This window comes from Hylobates moloch, unplaced genomic scaffold (assembly GCF_009828535.3).
Source record: "Hylobates moloch isolate HMO894 unplaced genomic scaffold, HMol_V3 SCAFFOLD_10, whole genome shotgun sequence".
Taxonomy (NCBI): Eukaryota; Metazoa; Chordata; class Mammalia; order Primates; family Hylobatidae; genus Hylobates; species Hylobates moloch.
In genome coordinates this window covers 65,955,432-65,968,742 of record NW_026652285.1, presented here as the reverse complement: position 1 = coordinate 65,968,742, position 13,311 = coordinate 65,955,432, and the positions used below count along the sequence as shown (strand labels likewise).

The 13,311-nt window shown below is 41.5% G+C and overlaps 1 protein-coding gene across 4 annotated transcripts in view; it reads right to left on the bottom strand.

The window, feature by feature from the left end:
* Positions 1–13,311, bottom strand: part of FAM120A (family with sequence similarity 120 member A) — a 114,827-nt gene that overhangs the window by 30,801 nt on the left and 70,715 nt on the right. For all 4 annotated transcript variants that reach the window (XM_032164559.1, XM_032164560.2, XM_058445449.1 and 1 more), the window contains exons 8-10: positions 7,854–7,941; positions 5,545–5,772; positions 2,797–2,971 (exon numbers count right to left, since the gene is read on the bottom strand). In XM_032164559.1, coding sequence (XP_032020450.1) covers positions 2,797–2,971; positions 5,545–5,772; positions 7,854–7,941 — 491 coding nt within the window. The remainder of the gene's footprint in view (positions 1–2,796; positions 2,972–5,544; positions 5,773–7,853; positions 7,942–13,311) is intronic.

The window sequence follows — 13,311 nt, the reverse complement described above, 5'->3', positions numbered from 1 at the left end:
GTTGTGTGTACCTAAACCAATTATCCATTCTTTCACTGCCTGCTGCACACTGCTCTAAGAGTAATACACACAATAGCAAAAGACATAAATGTTTATGAAATCACTTTTAAAATCTCATTTACTATTGAAGAAGTACTTAACTACCATTGGCAAAGCTCAGCCTCCACAGTGGAGAAAATACCCACGCTCCATGATCAACTAATAAGCGCAGCTGGATGGGCCTCTGTCCTTTTCCTCAGTGCTAGTTGACTCCCTTTCCCAAACCAAATCTGAGGTATCCTTATCCCCAATCCTTCCTGCCTTCACCAACAAAGGTGGCTCCAAGGTATGGACTTCTGCCTCTGCTTCTCCTTCCCACCTAAGTCTACTAATACAAACTCTTTATCAGGACTGCCTAATTTTTTCCTATTCTCTCTGATAAACTCACCTCTCCCCCATTAAATCCTCCCCATTGGCCAAAAAAATAACATAACAATAACCAAACTATTCAGTCTCCCATCCTTAAAAAGAAGGAGAAGAGGAGAGGAGGGAAGGGAGTTCCTGTAAGTTCTCACTTTGAAGATATGGCGTTCCCTTGGCCATCTCAGCCACGTCTCAAGAGAAGACCCAGTGCCACCTGCTGCCACAATCCTGTTTTGTGTTCTCCTGTGTCCCTTTCCTCCTCCACCTACATCAATGGCACCTCCATTCGCTTGAGTCATTTCAGACTTCCCCAACCCTTCTTGTCTTTTCTTCCTTTGATGGCTCCATTCCTGGGACCTCTGATTCCAGCTGGATTTGGTCTGCTCAGAGAAGGTCGGGGCAATCTGACACCATGAAAGCTGCGGCCTGCCCTGGCTTCCACAATCCCCACCTCCCCTCCTGCCCCCCACCACCCACATGCTCTGCACATTCTGGCCCTTCTGAGAGCTTTCTCTACTGTGCATTAACAGGACAGCCTCTCCCAGGCCCAGCCAGAGACCTCCCAACCTAGACCAAGACAGCTGACGGGCAGCTAGCATGAGAAGCACCATCAGCCATGCATGCTGCAGACATTCAGCAGGCACGAGGTCAAGACTCCACTTCTTGGGCATGTTTGGTACCACAGCACACCAATGATGCCGAATGGCCCAACACTGGAAGGGTAGGGGATGGTCACATCTGACTCCATGGGACAGCACAGAAGCCACAAAGCCTGTTCCTATTCAACCTGAGGTGATCACTGGAAATGCCTGAAGGAGTTTGCTGTGTAAAGGTAACTCTGCTTTTAGAACACACAATCAAATAAAAAAGAATACCTTCTACCATGAAGCCAGTGCAGTGCTCTGAAACTGAGGACAAAGGAGCTGCAACACCCAGGATGTCACAGGGTTTGGGACTAGACAGAGCCTGTAGCACAGGCATGCTAAACCCAAGAGAGAGGAACAACTGAAAAAAGGGGGTCTGAGGGCCTGGTCAGGCTGCAGGAGAAGTGAAGGGTAGTGACAGACCAGGACAAGTGACCAGCCATGTGCAAAGTAAGAAATGCCACTCTTTTGTGAGCAAATGGATCACACGATGTGAGAAAAGAATGAAAACAGGTACATTGAAGAATGTCCTGAACCTTTGAGAAGAATGTCATTTATAATGTTCATTGTTCCACATGGTATCTCCAGCCATTGAAGACACAGAGGGTGGAGATGCTCACAGTCCTGCAGAGTGAGCATCACCTCCTGCCAGTGACAGTCACATCAGCAGCTCAGCAATCACTCTCAGGACAACTATCACCAAGGAAGGGTAGTGAGAAGTGCTTCACTTTAAAGCCTTACAGATTGCAAGTTTGTCATAGTAATTGCAAACAGAAAAATTTTAAATCTAATGAACTTACGTTAAAGTTCCAAAGCTCAGCACTGCACACAGTCAGTGCTGACAAGGAGCTTCACCATCTCAGGAGGCCTGCATTGACCCACCACACAAACAAATAGTCTGTAACTAATTATCCATGGCTCAAAGATGATCTAGTAATTTACAATTTCCACAATTCATAATATTCTTAGACTGTATGTTTGAGGATTCTTTTCTATATTTCCAACTAAATATACAGTTACTTTCACATTCCTTACATTAGGAGATAAAATTACCTAGAACAGAAAGGCATTATTTTCTCCAAGTATTACACAGGCCCATTAGAAGATAAAGAAAAATGCTTTGACCTCATCTTTGATCAACTTTTCAAACAATCCTTTTCAGTGTTTCCACCTGCACCCCCCACTCCCAGAGTTGATCAGCTGGAAGTGCACATGTCTCAGAGGATTCCGAGACAAATCATCACAATCCTGCGACGATCCGTGAGTCCCACGACCTTCGCTACAGCTGCAGAGCCATGCGTGGTGGCACTCCAACAGCACAAACATGGCCAACCAGAGACCTGCTGGAAGTTTTCTCCAGGACCCTGGCCTTCTGGAGAGAGCAGATCTGTGCTTCATGAAAACCAGAGCACAGAAACACACTCGTCCTGATTACCAAGACGTGGTAATTACAGAGAGTGGCGGCAATTCAGGTCTGCTTTCAGATCAACATTCACTTTAAAGTGTAAACCTGTTTTATTATTTTACTGAATAAACATCATTATTGGAATGTTACTAAGGAAGAAAGTCTGTGGCTTCTCCTCCTTTTCTAAGAGCCTTTACCCTGGCCTACTGCCCCGATGACGGCCCAACTCCTTTACACAGAGGCACTCGGGGTCAACTCAGTCATGATTCTTCTAAGGCTTTAGAAAATGCACAAGAGATTACGAGGTACCGAGGAAAACAAACAATGGATTGTTACAGTACATACATTCTGGTGGAAGTCTGTTCTTTCTAAAAGCAAGTCTCTCAGTTTTCTTTCTGCTTTCTGCCAAACTAAACAGGACTCCGTAAACATACTGACGAACTGGCCTATAGAGCAGAGCAGCCGGAGGCAGGTCCTTGTTGGCTTCATCTTCAATAGAAACAGCAATTTTGATTTCACCCTTTGCATGGAAGAAAGCAGAATAACATTGCACATTTTTCATGTTGAATTTACAATATACTCACAGAAATATACTGTATTATCTCCAGTTAATGACATAGCAATTCCATTCCAAATCAACTGCTTAACAACTTGCCTAAATAAAGATGTTTAGGAAGAGTTCATTTGGCAGGCTGTGGCCAAAGCATATGCTCAAAGAATCAAAATAAAATCTGTATCATTTTATGTTTAATCCAAAAGCAAGAACAAAAGAAAACCATGTAGATGTTCCGAAGTCTTTGAAACAATCCAGACAGATAACATCAGACAACAAACAGAATAGAAAAGACTGAGAACTTGCAACTTTTATTAGAGAGTTGGGATGGTCACATGCAATATAATTGAAAATTTTCAATTACCTACATGCAAACTAAAGAACTGAGTATCCTGAAAATGTAACAGTCAAATTTTCTTTGCCAAGTTCTTCCACGGCAAATTACCACCTCATGTATTAGGCTTCTGCGATTGTGTAGCAGGTGCTCAAGAAATGTGTCTCATTGCAGGTAAGGACATGCATAGCCACTAGGGCAGAAACCAAAAGCACTCCACCTTTTTCATGTCCCAGGGCCAACACGGCAAGAACCGCATCTGACTCAAGAACGTGCTGCCAAGAGACAAATGACTGACCGTGGTCTTTGGCAGCTAAGATTGTTGCCAAACTTCATCTGTCTCAGGGATCTTACAGCATCAAGATACATCTCAAGATATCATGCAATAAATTTTATTTAATTATACTGACAGCATAAAAATGCATTTATGACCTCAATGTCTATGAAGTTCGTTGATATATACACTTTAAATAATAATTTTGTAACATTTGCTGTTTCTTTCACATAAGTTTAATTTCCAAACTGGTCTTTCCCCTTACCCTCCGTACTTTCATATTCATTAATCCAGTAGCTAAATGTGTTCTAACACTCTTATCTAGGGAATATTTATCTTAATAATATGATGCTTTGCAAATTCTCTTCCTTACCATAAAGATGCATCTCACTGTAAATGTCTTAGCCTGGGCAATTTAATACCAGAGCCATTCAGCTTATAGGATAAACTGAAAAAACTTAAGTAGCATTTTAAAATCTGAAAAGACAATTTTCTCAACCATGGTCATTTTCTCAGTATTTGCCCTTGAAATTCATAAGAAATAAGAAAGCATGTCGGTACAACTTGCAACCCTCATATAGATCTAACCGACTATCCACGCATCAGATCCAGCAGTGTGGACCAACAGGTAGCTCCTGGGGACCTTACATTTCAAACAGCCCCACGAGGAATGAGTGTTGTTTCTTTACACCTTATTTTGAAAGATGTCTTCCCAGAACTTTGGTTCCTTAAACTTAGCAAAATGCTTTCCCCACAACAATTACTTTTCACTTACCCTTTATAATTTATGTTGAACCTGAAAAATAAAATGTTCACCTTACAACCATAATCTGAAAAGTGATACTATAAATGCATACCCATATCAAATAATAGATGAGATTTGGAGGCATTACAACTAAATAATAAATTAAAGGATCTGAGCAAATAGTACTGGCTACACGTTTTCCATGTCCTTTAATTAATAAAAGTAAGCAATATTTGGATTAGTCAGTTAACAGTTGAGGTCCACCTCAGGAGTATTTGAGAACAGGAGTTCATTACTGCATTTATTGACTCCATTTTACAAACCACACATGGGTTGTAGAGAATAGACAGAAAAGTCTGGTTATATATGGTCGTATAGGTTTTCATGTTAATAATACATGATAGTAATAAACCAATTCTGCAGGATTAATCTAGTAACTGAGATAACTTGTTAAATTGTGGGGCTAAGATTAAAAGTGCCAACATAAAGACTACAAATCACTGAGGAAATTTAAATACACATAGATACATTTGAGACACCAAGGTTAAAAAATAATTGATGCCACACTATATGTATACATTTCAGCATACATTTGATAAGACACTAATAAAGTGAAATTATGACACTGTATAAAAAGATAGTTTCATTTTCTGACTATGTGCATATTAACAAAATCCTGTATTACATTTTTTGCTCTTAGCACTATTAAAACTGCACTCAATGAGGTCATGAACAAGTCAAAACACATGAAGTACTATGAGCCATTCAAAGGGGGAAACATTATATTCTAAGCATAAATGATAAAGGAACCAGATATTGTATCTGACATCAGAATTAAACCTGACGTTACAGCATAAATATGGTGTAAGAAAATCTGAAATTGAAGTAAAAAGAATAAAATTACAAGTTATAAAATAATGTGATGCATTATTTCATTAGAAGTATAAAAATATTTTATACTAAGTTGAAGGAAAAAAGTGAAACTTTTAGCGAGTTATTTTAAAACTGTATTTACGGTTATAAATGTTCATCTTTCATTCAATGTTTAGAAAGGGGAAAGTCAACTTTGTTTCAAATAGATTAGTAAGACAGAAAAATGGTTCAAAAAAGGACAAAAGGACAAAACACCCATAGGAATGGCCACTCATCAAATAACAGAAGCCACTCTAGGGCCCCTTTTATAATACCTTCGTCAGGACATGGAAGATGTAGGGGTACATCAGCCCCTTCTTGTGCCTGTGCTCGGCCACTCTCAGCACCTCAGGTGCGACGGGGGGCAGGGGAGGTGTGGTGATGTCCATGTGGTTCCTGGTGGGCATCGACAGGAGGCACGGGATTGGCTGGACAGTGCCCATCTGGCTTCCCTTGCCTTCGGCTAGTTGGCTTCCTGAAGAGGCAGTGGACGAGCCTTCTGCCTACAGTGCAGAGAGCAGAAGGGAGGAAAACGAGTGTATGTCATGTTTTCATTCATTTAAAGTATGTTAGGTGCCTGTTCACCTGCCAGACACGGAGGGGACAAAGATGAGTCCTGTCTTGGAGAGACCAGATTTGGTGCCACCCTAAAGACAGAGGAAACAGAGAGCACTCTGATCCAGTCCCTCTCCTTGAACAGCTTCCCACACTGAAACAGCATCAACATCTACTGTGCCACAGGAGAGCAGGCCCATTGCTCCCTGCTGTTCTGTGTCACCCTGCAGTCCCTCTGTGTTGGGAGGCAGAAGCCTTGCTATCTTGTTTGACTCTCACTTGTCCATCATCCATGTGGTCCATTCCTGTGTTTCTGTTTTCTCGAGACTTTGCCTAAGATGTCTATACAAACAGGAAAACTAACACTCCAAGAGGCTGTGCAGTCTGAACACAGTTACACAACCCTAACACATAGAAATGGAATTCAAATCCAGGGCAGACTCCATGCCACAGCTGGTACTTAAAGAACAAACAAAAACCCAAACTCAAGCATTCTCTGTAGTCATTATAAAGCCCTAAGTTAACTATATACAAGCAAAAATTAAACCAAAAGCCCCAAAAACCTGCTAAGCCACAGCATAATCCCATTAAAAACAATGTCTCAGATCTATGGATAATAACATAGAAAGAGGTCCATGATACACTGTTCAGTGAAAACACCCATTCTGTAACAACTAAGCCCCCCAAACATGGAGTGTATAGACATACACAGGAAAGAGTCTGGTCCCCAAATTATTACCACAGTGATGGACTGCTGCGAGGCAGTAGAACTAAGGAAAGGAAAAAGGAAGGGAGACACTTTAGCACAGTCTGAATTGTCTGAATAGTTGCCCAAGAGCAATGATTATTTCTATGATAAACTTTATCAGAATAAATGTTGAAAATAAGAATTGCTTATTGATTGTTTAATGCCACCCTAAAGACATATACATTTTTCTGTTTTGAAACAAAGTATACTCTTCACAATGGTGTGTAATTAAGTGCTTAATTTTATTCTTTAAAGCAAAGTGCCAAAATTAGTCTTAAGAAGAATAACTCATAGATAATTCACTGGTGTTTTCTACACTCTCCGGTCCATAAGAATACAGATGTAAAACAACTCAAAATGCTTTGGAAGGTGCTTTGAAAATAATATGTATCCACAAAGGACTTTTGTTGCTTATTTGCAGAACAATCATTTAATAGTATGACTTCTTTAGACAAACGTCTGATATTCAGGCAACCCTGCATATTAACCACCAAAACCTTCAAGCAGGAAACCTGCTCCTTCTTGGTAATCACATGTGGCAGATGTGGCTTTGCAAATTAAAAAGATATTTTTAGATATCACTATTAACAGGTAGAAGTAGAAGAAAAGCAATGAGACAGGGCGTGGTGGCTCACGTCTATAATCCCAGCACTTTGGGAGGCTGAGGAGGGCAGATCACTTGAGGTCAGGAGTTCGAGACTAGCCTGGCCATCATGGCGACACCCCGTCTCTACTAAAAATACAAAAATTAGCCGGGCATGGTAGCGCACGCCTATAATCTCAGCTACCAGGGAGGCTGAGCCAGAAGAATTGCTTGAACCCAGTGGGCGGAGGGTTCAGTGAGCTAAGATCGCGCCACTGCACTCCAGCCTGGGTGACAGAGCAAGACTCCATCTCAAAAAAAAAAAAAAAAAAATTAAATAAAACATTTTTAAAAAAAGAAAAAAGGGGGGGGGGGGAGTTAAATTTAGCATCCCTGGTGCTTTTTCAGTGAATTTTCACAAAAACCTACAACAAATGTGGGCTCAGGAAGGTCCTAAGCACCTTGTCCAAGATGATGCAGTGAGCAAACGAGGAAACGCATCAGGTGCCTGCCATGCAGAAAGACTAGCCGGCTTGGGCATAGCTCTGAACTCTTCCTTCCCCACTTATCCCCTTTGTAAAGGTTTACACGACCCGATTAAAAGAGAGAGATATTATTTTTCACTATTTGATCACTAATACAGTATGCTAATACAAAATGAGTCAGAACTCAAAAACTAAAAGGCATAGACTTTCTACCTTTGTTTGGTCTCCTGGGTCTCCTCGTGCCTGAGGCTCTGAGTGGCTTCCTGTCTTCTCCCAGCCAATCTTGTTCCCGCTGATATGGCTAAACATAAAATGAACATGATTACTGTCCAATTACTTTCACAAACCAGCTGACAATGATAAGAAGGACCTCAGCTAAGTCTACAGGCTCATAATAACAATACTTTTAAAATAAACACAACGTCGATAAATAACTCTATTATAGTAATATTTCTTCCTGCTTCAAAAGGGTAGGTGATAACCACATACTATGGAAAAGAAACTATCGAACACCTTACTTAGAGGAGTCACCAGGCAGTTTAGAGATGGTCTGTGATGTGCTTAGCGCTATGGAGGATGCAGAGGAAACAAAGGCAAGCCTTGCCTTGAAGGATCTTTCCATCATCACAGCGAGACAAAGATCAGCATTTAATTGGCAATTATGAGGTAGTAGAAGACTTAAATGTTATCTGGATTGAATACTACACATAATTTATAAATAAATGTAAGGCGACAATACATCACACAGGGCACTCCAGCCTATTCATGTGGAGGTGGCATTAGAGCTAACACTAGAGGTGACTCGAACTGGAAAATCTGAAAGGCAGGGAAGGTACACTCTAGGCAAAGCAAGATGGCACAAACTTGGTGGATTCACAGAACAGGGAGTTCATGGGAACTTATTTGGAGGATGGCTTTATTTAACAAAGTAGCGAAAAAAAAAGGGGGTAAGGAAAACGAGATGAGAAGATCACAGAGCATCTCAAACTCCAGAAGGAGAGATAACTGTGCTGTTACCCATTAACAGTCTGGGAAAACAATTTGGTGGGTTTAATGAGCATTTAAAAAAAACTGAAACAGGCAGGGTGCGGTGGCTCACGCTTGTAATCCCAGCACTTTGGGAGGCCAAGGCGGGCGGATCACGTGGTCAGGAGATTGAGACCACGGTGAAACCCCATCTCTACTAAAAATACAAAAAATTAGCCGGGCATGGTGGCGGGCGCCTGTAGTCCCAGCTACTCGGGAGGCTGAGGCAGGAGAATGGTGTGAACCCGGGAGGCGGAGCTTGAAGTGAGCCGAGTTCGTGCCACAGCACTCCAGCCTGGGTGACAGAGCGAGACTCCGCCTCAAAAAAAAAAAAAAAAAAACTGAAACAGGACAGACCAGAATGAGTGGTGTGAATAAGCATTATTTCCTAAAGTCTTTGTTCACTTGTAGTATATGGGTTTACCATAGTCCTCAGGCAAATGTGAAATGCACTGTCTACAGATAGCAGAGGATGTGCAGGGGCTTGAGTAGGGCCAGCGGGATGCAGCACCACACTGGAACCTCAGTGCACAGTGTGACCCTGAGGCAGGGATGGCTGTGGTGCTCCGTGCACTCACCCTTCCACTATAAGGTTCCACGCCCAAACTACCTTCTGAAAACCAGTGTCGGCCATAGGACATGCTAGCATGGGTCAACTGGCCTGCCCTTGTAACTGACTCACATGACAGATGGAGAGGTTTTAAGACCAGATAATTTTCCTATTTTTCAATCAACTTCATTTTAGTTCTGTCTTTTAAAAAAAGGAAAAAAAAAAAAAGCTGCAAAAAGATTCCGCTGTCACACAATGGACCGTCCAGCCAAGGATACCGCATGCACGCCATGAAAAGTTCACCCACCCTCTTCAGGTTTCCCGGTTTTCATGGAGCTTGAAGAAACCACTGCTCATGCACAATCTCTGCCTGCAACTTAACAAAACTAGAGGAAACCCCAGCAGTGGCTCAGACACATCAAAAACCATTGCAGGCATCCCCAGAGTGCAGTGGTCTGTCCCACTGAGAAAGCAGCCACTGAGGGCACAATGTGAGCAGACAATGGAGAAAGGCTCAGGGGGTGGATGAGCATGTGCTGATAGAGATGCATGAGTCAGCAAGCTGGGAGATGCAGGGGGCAATAAATTACTAAATCCTGGCTTAGAAGTACATGGCAACATTGGCACAACTCTTGCTTATCTTCCATAGCATGTAAAGAACAGTAAGTGTTCTCAAACTGTTGTTAAGCTTAAAGGCTCATGTGGAATGCTTATTAACCATGCAGACCCGCAAGCGCCCATCCACAGGGTATCTGTCCCTAGAGTGTCTGGGGCTCTTGGAGGGTAAGAGGATCTAGAAGATCATGCACCTACGATGGTGGGGCAGAGGAGGCCAAGTGTTAGGAAAGTAACAACCAAGGAGGGGACGCACCTCTCTACTAAAACTGGAGAGCCGAGGCACCATGCCAGTGCCACCTGAGATCATACAGACCCTACAATTGCAAGCCTTAGAGTTGTCCTACGTAGATTATCAATCTAAAAATAAATGTCATAATCTGGATGCTCATATAACCTTCTAACAATCATACTGTAAAATCTACAATTCTGCCTGAAAAGCATCTTGACAAGAAACAGTTTTTGAGAAGGCCAATATATTTCAATAGGACAAATATATTACTTTACAATTTGAAAAAAAAAATTTGAATATGACAAATGCCTTGCTTTGAAGAACAGATGGATAACATTTTAGAATACTTCTATATATCTTTATGTTTCATTTTACACAACGAATAATACCTTAAACTGATACCTGAAACCATGTACATAAACCAGACGTTTCACTGACTCACACTGCGCTGAGACGTGCTGAGACAGGCACCGGCCACAGGGAAGTAGAGTCAGTGACCCGGGCACTGCGCAGGAAGCCTGTGGCGCTCTCACAATCTCATCCCTACCCCCACACTATAAATCTCTAATGACAAAATGATAAAATCCAGGCTCAGCGAGAAGGAATCTACCCACAGTCACAAATAAAGTAGCTGGATTCAAACCCAGACCCTTATTTCAAACTATTGGCACCTGCTACCACAGCAGAGCTGAGCCGAGGAGGCTACAAACAGTTTCACACATATGTGAGAATGCAGCACGCAAGCAACAGAAAGGGTGACTCTGGCAAGTCAGCTCGGTGGCTGGGGAAGCCCAGCACTATAGGATGGGGTATTCACAGGCTGTCAGAGAGGTATGCCAAGGCCTCACTTTACTAGGAACGTTTGGAGCTTCTTCCGTAAGAAAGCCTGGAAAGATAGCAAACTGCTATAGTCACTGAATGATTTCTTTTCTACATCTTTCAGCAAGTTGGTGAGACTAGGATGGAAATGCATTGGTGTTCATTTACACCAAGTATACCAGGGTATGACGTGTCACTCATATTCCTGACTGTCAGGGGTGTACAGTTTTCCTTTATGGAGCAGAAAAGAAAGAGAACGTTAAGTAAAAGCTGAATTCTGTGTCAACAGGAAAGAGCGAAGGCAAATAAACCAAAATGGAAGAAAATAAATCATTAAATTTAGAAAAGAAAAGATCAAATTCACAGCAGAACTACTTGGCATGTGTGAATTTTTCATTTCTATCTGCTCCCCAACTCAACAGGGCTGAGAACAGACAGCCGGGAGGGTCTCTGATAGTGTAACAAAGAGGGCCTGGGCCCAACAGAAGGCCTCAGCCTGGCTGGACAGATGCTCAGAGTTCTGCATGGCCTGGCCCTGCCAAGTGCTATCTCCCTACAGAAGCACCAGTCTCTGGGTGCCCTGACCAGGGAAGCCACAAGAGTCACAGAGACAGACACCTAATAGGTCTAGTCTCCTCATGCCCTAGTTAAGCTAACATCACACATTCAGTTTCCTTCACATAATGGGTGAGCTTAAAATGTCAGGAACACAGAAAGCACTTTTCCATGTGGCAGTCAGATGATGGCTCAAACTTCTTTCACAGCCTTGTCAGGACTTCTCGCTGTCATCAGAAGACTGTGTGACCAAGAAGCCCCAACTGGTCATGGAGCTATCCCCTTGCAACCCGCAAGTGAGGGTTCAGAGACACCTAACTGTGTCAACACGTTTGTCTTAAGATCAATACGAAATGTCTACACAGATTAGTGGATGGCTACAACACAACGTAATGATATAGATTATGATTAATTTTTGCCAACATAAAAAATTCAGAATCACTTTTATGAGAAGATATTAGAAATGGTACCATGTGTTAAAAGGTCAAAACATAAATATAAAGCGGATTATCTGTCTCGAACAAGAGCATAACAATCTGAAAGAAAAACCTATAGCTACACTAAAGTCATTCCCTCAGCCCCAGACCTACCTACCCATGCCTCAGGATCCTGGAGCAGGGCATGATGGAATTCTCTTTGTGAAACACAAAGTTTTTTTGGAAGTAGAGTTGGAAAGGACTTAAAGGACAAGAAAAACATTCAACACCATCTTCAAGCAAAAGAGGTACATCAGGCACAAACTTCCTGGGATACCAGATCAAAGGGAGCCAAATAAAATTCTTTTAGCTATTTTACATTAAAAACCACATCAGTGTTCTGGTTTTCTAGCATACTAAGAGTTAATTTTTAAAAAGTAGTGATAGCTACCATTCATTGAGCTTTTTCATCAGCTAATTTAATACACAAACAACTCAGCAAATCTGTCAACGCACATTTGAATGCTCTGAGGTTCTGCGAGCTTCAGGTCACACCACCACCTAGAAATACCAACCAAGAGACTCTGAGCGAACCGATTCCTGCCAACAGCTAGGTCTCAGTGCTGCTCACAGAGCATGCTAACACCAAACAGCCTGCCTTCCCGTGGTTCATCTTTCACAGTCCAGATTTGGTCCAGGGAGTACATGTCATTAGCAAAAATTAACAGGGGAGGGGAATACAAGACTTATGCAAGAGATGCCTCCATAACACTACATGTCAAAATAAATAATAAATGTGGAGATGTCCTGTTCCACAGGGCTTTCTCTCCTAAGATACATATATAAGTTCTCAAGAAAATGAAACCCATTCATACAAATAAGTTCACAAAGTGGAAAAAAACTCAGTCTTCTCTCTCAATAAGGACTTTTACATATCCATTTTAAAATGTCAGTAATTTAATGCAAAAATGTGAAAGCAATAAAGTGGACGTATATAGATCTTATTAAATATTAGGCATTAAGTACATATACATATTAATACTTACATGCACAAATACAAATACATAGTTACATAAGTATATTAAGTATAAGAGATGGAAGAAAAGGAAAAAGGGCAAGTTACTCTCCCTAAGATAGGACCTAGTTATTGTAAAAATCTTATCTTAGCAGATGCAGAGGAAAATAAGGTGCTTGAATATTCACCAATCTTTCAAATGTAATTACCTCTCTAGAAGTAGGCTCATGGGGAATTCCCTATACTGTATTTTCCAGTGTTTGAATTCTATATAACTTCGTATCAAGATGATAATTAGAAAAAAGATATAAAACAAAGAATTAAAAATTATAATACAGCAACCTCAGATTTGATTCAGATTCTGCAAGTCCAAATGAATCTATGAAAATAACATAAAATAAACACCTCCACAAGGATTCAACTGTAATTTTTGTTTTGTTTTG